The sequence below is a fragment of the Palaemon carinicauda genome, chromosome 30 (genome assembly GCF_036898095.1).
Source record: "Palaemon carinicauda isolate YSFRI2023 chromosome 30, ASM3689809v2, whole genome shotgun sequence".
NCBI classification, from domain to species: Eukaryota; Metazoa; Arthropoda; class Malacostraca; order Decapoda; family Palaemonidae; genus Palaemon; species Palaemon carinicauda.
In genome coordinates this window covers 14,263,287-14,270,786 of record NC_090754.1, presented here as the reverse complement: position 1 = coordinate 14,270,786, position 7,500 = coordinate 14,263,287, and the positions used below count along the sequence as shown (strand labels likewise).

General features: G+C 45.5%; 1 protein-coding gene across 1 annotated transcript in view; it reads left to right on the top strand.

Moving 5' to 3' along the window:
- Positions 1-1,502, top strand: part of LOC137623396 (uncharacterized) — a 19,560-nt gene extending 18,058 nt beyond the window's left edge. Inside the window, exon 6 of the mRNA XM_068354229.1 lies at positions 1,220-1,502. Coding sequence (XP_068210330.1) covers positions 1,220-1,502 — 283 coding nt within the window. The remainder of the gene's footprint in view (positions 1-1,219) is intronic.
- The last annotated feature ends 5,998 nt before the right edge of the window (positions 1,503-7,500 follow it).

Sequence of the window (7,500 nt, the reverse complement as noted above, 5' to 3'; positions counted from 1 at the left end):
TGCCGGCCGGCAAGGGTCTTATTTTGAGTGCTGCCCAGACCTCCCTTGGTCCCCTCATCCATGCCTGCTTGTAGAGCCAGACGGCATTGGCCAGGAAGCCTGAATTAGTTTTTCCCCTTCCTTATATGCACTCTTTCGGATTGCCGGGCTTGGAGGTAGTGTACACTCTTATCCCGGCATCCATCCTATTTTTCTTCTAGTGCTGTACCCGACCCTCATAGGCCGGCAGCCGGGGCAGGTGTAGTCCTCTGGTTCTTTTGCTGCCGGCTGGCATCGGTCCTGTACCTTTGCCAGCCGGCTAATGTCAGCCCTTGTCTGCCGGTCACCAAGAGTGTGGCCAGCAGCTGGGTACTACCTTGTGTAGTTGCCGGCTGGCAGCCATTGCCTGCCGACATTGGCTGTTGCCGGCCGGCAATTGCTGCCGACCGGCACATGCATTTGAACCAGAGTTCTGCCGCCTTATAGTTGTTAAGTAGTATACTTTAAAGCTAGTTATGGTGTGTGCCGGCCGGCACGTATCCTCCTATACTGTACTAGTATTCTTTAGTATAAAATATACAGTAAGAGGAAAACTATAGTATGGGTTTTGGTACAGCACTGTGTGTTCTAACACTTTTGTGTTTTCCTGCACAGTCCTTTGCTGTTGCCCTACAGATAGGAAAGTGAGTTCTTTCCTGTCTATTATCCAGGATTTTAGAATCATTGCTTAGGTGTGAGCTCCACCTGTTTCCTCTGGAAACTTTGCATTGGTTACTCTAGAAGAGATTAACCATCTGATTTTATTATCTGGAAGGCTGCAACAATGGGTTGTGAGGGAAAAACAAGGTGTGTGTCTTTCCTTTCTGAATTGTTATGCTATCCTATGCATATCCAGTGATACATAGTTCACTTGATACTCATGGAATTTCTTCTCTTTACAGAAGGACCCTCCGAAGTGCGGAAGTGCTTTCTGCAACGTCCGCAGCAAGAACCTCTGCGGACATGAGTTTTGTAGGAGACACGCAGCATGCGCTGTCTCCAAGGATGATCTCCGGTATTGGGACCCTCAGGTATGTACTGTGTGCACTAACCTGATTACTGAGGCCTTTGATTCCCCTAGGACGGCGGAATCAAGGGATATAGCTAGGAAGAAGCTTCGTACCTGGGTAAGGGGCTTCCAAAAGAACACTTCTGGCCCTTATCTTCCAAGTGAGAAGATGAGGGCGTATCTTTTCCCTAGGGCATCACCTGATGCAGTGATTCCCCAGCCTCAAGAGGATATCCCGCAAGTTCAGATCCATGTGGATGCTGAAGTCGCGGTCGCGATGCAAGATATCCAGTTAGATGACAGGATGTCTGATGTGGACGAGTTTCTGGAGGAAGACCTCCCGGAAGAAGTCCAGGATGAAGTTCAAGCCCCAGACGTTGTAGAGGTAGAGGTAGACGAGGTGTGGGCTACTCCCGTTCAGATTCCGGAGCCTATTCCCTCAACATCGGCCGGTCTCCCAGTAGAGCTGGGATAGACCCTCTCTTCTATTGTTGGAATGATCCAACAAATGCAGAAGGAGAATCAGGAGAAGGCGGCTGCAATGGAACTGCGAATGCAGTGCCTTGCAGAATCACATGGGCCCCCAGAAAAAGCTCAATGTGAAAGACCTTCCCTTGGGCTCAGATGCTAACCCATGGAGGTATGCTGAGCACATGCCGATGACGACTGGAAAGATCGTCATCTCGGATAGGCTGGGCTCAGTTCCCCTGGAGGAGGTGGAATTCTGGCCCAGCAAGGCATCATATCCGGACTGTTATGTCCGGCTGAGGAAGGAACCAGCTTCAAAGGAGGAGACAGAGCCGAAGGAGGTCATAGTGATGGACCATGCTAAGGCTCAAGCTCTACTTTCATCCTCAATGAAAGAGAGGGGCTTCTCTAACTCAAAGGTAGCCGCATTGAACAGGAAGCTCCCTTCCTTTGTGTCCTCGCCTACTAGAGCCTTCCCCTTTTTACAGAAAGGGTTTGTGGCTGTACTAAAAGCAGTCGAGGCTGGCAAGCCTTGCCCCTCCCTAGAGGAGTGTAAACCCTTGTCGCTGGCCCTGCCTATGGACCACAAAGACTGGAAGGATGTCCATCTTACGTTCTCAGTTGGAAAGTTGGAGGCTGATATTGCCGGACGTCAGTTCGGCGAGGACCTCCCTAAGCTGTCTGACTTTCTTTTGCAAAGAGAGTTCGAGACAAAAGAAAGACTGGCTGCCTCTATGTCTCTTCAGACTACTCTCGAGACGATGGCAAGTGACCCTAAGGTCCATGAAATGTTCATGGTGGTGGCTAAGACTCATCTGGCCACAGTGACGAAGGACCTTTATGGCTTCGTCAAGGCAAGGAGAGCTTGTAGGGAGTTCGTGTTCACCTCGGCTACGGTGAGGCACCTTTTCCCTACCGAGTTGGTCAAAGAAGTTGTTGATAAGGCCGCCTTGGAGAATAGAAACCTTCTCCAGAAGTGGGGCCTGGCTATCACAAGAAAGTCTTCCCCGGATGAGGGTCCTCAACCAAAGAGGAAGACTATGAGGACTAGGCTATCGTCTCGGCCAGCCAAGCCTGTTAGACAGCAACAGCAACTGCAATTGCCATTGCCCCCAGTGCCCCATATTGTGGCACAAACCCCGACCACTTTTCAGTGGGTACCCCAGGCCGTGTCGACACAGTCAACGGCATTCACCCCAGCGTTCGAAGGGCAGTCTACTTCCCTTCGAGCAAAGCCTAGAGGAGCAGCCAGAGGCTCGTCCTAGACGCCCCTCAAGGGGAAGGGGATTCAAGGGTGGTCGTGGTCAGGAAGGCAAGACCTCAGGACGGCAGTCCAAGTGAGGTGATACCGGTAGGAGGGAGACTTCTGAAATTTCGGGATCGGTGGACCTTCGATCCCTGGGCCCACAGCCTACTCAAGAATGGACTGGGCTGGAGCTAGTACAGCACTCCACCCCCGTGCCTTCGGTTTTTTCCAACACTCCACCCCCGTTATGGAGGAGTACGTTCAAGAACTGTTGGAGAAAAAAGGTGATCCGAAGGGCGAAGCCCATCAATTTCTAAGGGAGGCTGTTTTGTGTTCCCAAGAAAGACTTGGAAAAGCTCAGAGTCATTCTGGACTTGTCGCCACTCAACAAGTTCATAGTGAATTGCAAATTCAAAATGCTAACACTGCAACACATAAGGACCTTACTGCCCAAGAGGGCATATTCCGTCTCTATAGACTTGTCAGACGCCTATTGGCACATTCCAATTAGCCATCGACTCTCCCCCTACCTAGGGTTCAGGCTACAACGAAGACTATACGCCTTTGGGAGCCATGCCATTCGGGCTAAACATAGCCCCAAGGATTTTTACGAAACTTGCGAGCGTAGCTCTCAAACAATTACGCCTAAAGGGAATTTAGGTAGTAGCCTACCTGGACGACTGGTTGGTGTGGGCAGCATCCGAGACAGAATGCTTGCAAGCTTCCAGTCAAGTGATCCAGTTCCTAGCGTACCTAGGCTTCAAGATCAACAGAAAAAAAGTCTCGACTTTCTACATCTCAAAAGTTCCAGTGGCTGGGAATCCACTGGGACCTTTTTGTCACACCGTTTCTCCATCCCGGGGAAGAAAAGGAAGGAGATAGCGGGTTCTGTCAAGAGACTTCTAGATTCCGAAAGGATATCAAGACGTGAGCAGGAGAGGGTACTGCAATCTCTCCAGTTTGCTTCGGTGACAGACCCAGTGCTAAGAGCACAGCTAAAGGATGCAATCGGAGTTTGGAGAAGTTATGCATGAAACGCGCGAAGAGATCTGAGAAGATCAGCCGCTTCGGCTAAGTACTCTTCTCAGGCCTTGGTCCCAAGCCAGACATCTAAAGAAGTCGGTTCTTCTTCAGCCACCTCCCCCGTCGGTGACGATTTACTCAGACGCCTCGAAGGAGGGATGGGGAGGTCACTCTCATCGGAAAAAAGTCCAGGGGACTTGGTCCAAGATATTCAAGACCTTTCACATAAAACTTTCTAGAAGCTAGGGCAGTGCTCCTTACCTTAAAGAAAGTCTCCCCGTGTCACTCGATCCACATAAGGTTGGTGATGGACAGCGAGGTAGTTGTGAGATACTTGAATCGACAAGGATCTAGGTCACCACCTCTCAACCAGGTGATGTTGGCCATCTTCCGATTGGCGGAAAAGAAGAAGTGGTACCTGTCGGCAGTTCACCTTCAAGGAGTCCGCAATGTGACAGCGGACGCTCTATCCAGGTTCACACCGATAGAGTCGGAATGGTCCTTAGACGCAGGATCATTCTCCTTCATTCTGAATCAAGTCCCAGAACTGCAGATAGACCTCTTTGCGACGAAAGACAACAAGAAGTTGCCCCTGTACGTGTCCCGTACGAGGACCCCTTAGCGGAAGCAGTGGACGCAATCTCCCTCGACTGGAACAGATGGTCGAAGATTTATCTGTTCCCTCCTCATAACCTTCTGTTGAAGGTCCTCAACAAACTGAGATCCTTCAAGGGGTAGCGGCAATAGTGGCCCACAAGTGGTCCGAACAGCGTGTGGTTCCCCCTGGCATTGGAACTGTAGCTGAAGTTTGTACCGCTACCAGATCCAGTTCTGACCCAGCAAGTCCAGAAGTCAATAATCTGCGCTTTATTACAGAAAACGGGGACCCTGCTGCTAGTGATTTTCTCTCCCTAACGGTGAGAAAGCGTTTCGGGATTTCGAAAGCCAGCATAGACTTCCTTGAGGAATATAAGTGCAAATCTACTAGAAGGCAATATGAGTCATCTCGGAGAAAATGGGTGGCCTTTTGTCAAGGCGATGAATCCGCAGGAGATCTTGACAGACTTCTGCTTATCTTTCTTCTCCACCTCCATGGTCAAGGATTGGCTGCTAACACGATTTCAGCGTGTAAGTGTGCTTTGACAAGTCCCATTCTATATGCCTTCCAGGTCGACCTAGGTAACGAGATCTTTAATAAAGTCCCGAAAGCCTGCGCTAAGCTCAGACCTTCAGCACCTCCAAGGCCCATTTCATGGTCTTTAGACAAGTTCTTCATTTCGCTTCTCTGTTGAGCAATGAAGAGTGTGCGTTAAAGGATTTGACACAAAAAGTTATTTTCCTATTTGCACTCGCGTCCGGGGCCAGGGTTAGTGAGATTGTAGCCCTCTGGAGAGAGGCAGGTCGTGTTCAGTTCCTGGATGGGGGAGAACTGAACCTGTTTCCGGATCCTACGTTTCTCGCCAAAAATGAGTTACCCACCAACAGGTGGGGTCCCTGGAGAATCTGCCCTCTGAAAGAAGATGCATCTCTATGTCCAGTAGAATGCCTAAAGGTCTATCTTCATAGAACTTCAGACTTCAAGGGTGATCAACTATTCAGGGGAGAAACATCAGGCTCAAAATTATCTCTGAATCAACTCAGAGCGAAAATCACATATTTTATTCGCAGAGCAGATCCTGACAGTACACCCGCAGGTCACGATCCGAGGAAAGTTGCCTCATCCTTAAATTTCTTTAATTGTATGGATTTTGAACATCTCCGTTCATACACTGACTGGAAGTCTTCCAGAGTGTTCTTTCGCCACTATGCGAAGCAAGTGGAGGAACTAAAGAGATCTGTGGTAGCAGTGGGTCGCGGTGTTAACCCTACTGTTTAACTCTGCGAGGAACAGTGGTCTTAATTGGGACGATTAATTCCAGGGTGAGTGTGTAGTTACATACTGTACTACAAACTAAGTGAGGTCACTGTGCTGCCCATGTAGACTGTTCCATTTCCGAAGGTGAACTTAGCATAAGTGCAGACATGTGTGCCGAGCGTTTCTAACGCTAATGTCATTGATTTGTAATACAGACTTTTATGACTTTGATACCTCGGTATCTTAAGAGTGGCATTTAATGTTTTTTTCTTTCAGACAAACAAGTTTTGTTTACTATCATACTTATGCTTAAAGTTTTGGGTTATCCTCTTCTTATGTATAATATACATATATATATATATATATATATATATATATATATATATATATATATTATATATATATATAATATATATATATATATATATATATATATATATATATATATATATATATATATATTATATATATATATATATATATATATATATATATAATTGTGGTTAACCTGTCTATTTATTGCCTGTCAATAAACTGGTTCTTGAGAACCTTGCGTCTCCTTCACCTGTGTCAATTTATTGGTATAATTGAGCATTCATCCTATGTACATTATCTGGGATAATTCTAATAGAATTGTTCCTTTATGCAAGCTATGTTGCATTGGTTTTCCTCCTATGCGGATATAAAACCTTTGTCCAATACAAGTATTGTGCGGAGAAATGGTCGATATTTCATATTGACGCAGTTATTCTTTACAAACTATGCTTTACTTAATATAGGGCGAGACCACTATATTAGCTTGCCTGGTATTCATACATAGGTATATGTACTCTTCGAGACTTTTCCAGAGTCTTGTAGGACTCTTCCCTGTAGGGGGCAGGAAGCTTTAACATGGTTTATAGTTAGTTGAAAAGATGTATAACGGTAACATCTTAGGTCTCTAGGTCTAGTCGACCGGGAAAAATTACATCCGGGGAGTACGGCACGTTCTGAGAAACCACAGATACAGTAATGCTCTGGTATACTTCCATCAGGACGACATGGCTTGAGCCCAAAAAACGGATTTTGAGCGAAGCGAAAAATCTATTTTTGGGTGAGATGGCCATGTCGTCCTGATGGACCCGCCTTGCCTTTCTAAGAAAGGGCTGTAAGACCCCTCCCTACACACAGTATCTGTAGCACCTCGTGTACGCTACAAGGAATACAGATGGCGCCAGGATTGGCGCCAGGCACGCATACGAATCGGAAGATAGGGAGCCTTGGGAGCGGCTCCCCCCTTTTTCTTTCCCGAATTCGTTTCTTGCCAATCGCCCCTTGCGAGATGAAATCTCTGTTCGGGGTGCAGATTGCCATGTGGCGTGTCAAGAATACGTCCTCTGATATGTCGCGATATCCCTTTCAGGAGGGATACTCGCTCCAGGAGCTAGAATTCTGGTACCTTAAGGTAAATTCTCTGGGAATATCGCCATAGTTGTAATATCCCCTAGGAAGCTACCCAATAGGAACTTCCATCAGGACGACATGGCCATCTCACCCAAAAATAGATTTTTCGCTTCGCTTAAAATCTGTTATATATATATATATATATATATATATATATATATATATATATATATATATATATATATATATATATATATATATATATATATATATATATATATATATATATATATATATCTATAAATATATATATATATATATATATATATATATATATATATACATATATATGTATTTCTATATATATATATATATATATATATATATATATATATATATATATAATATATATATATATATATATATATATATATATGTATTTATATATATATATATATATATATATATATATATATATATATATATATATATATATAT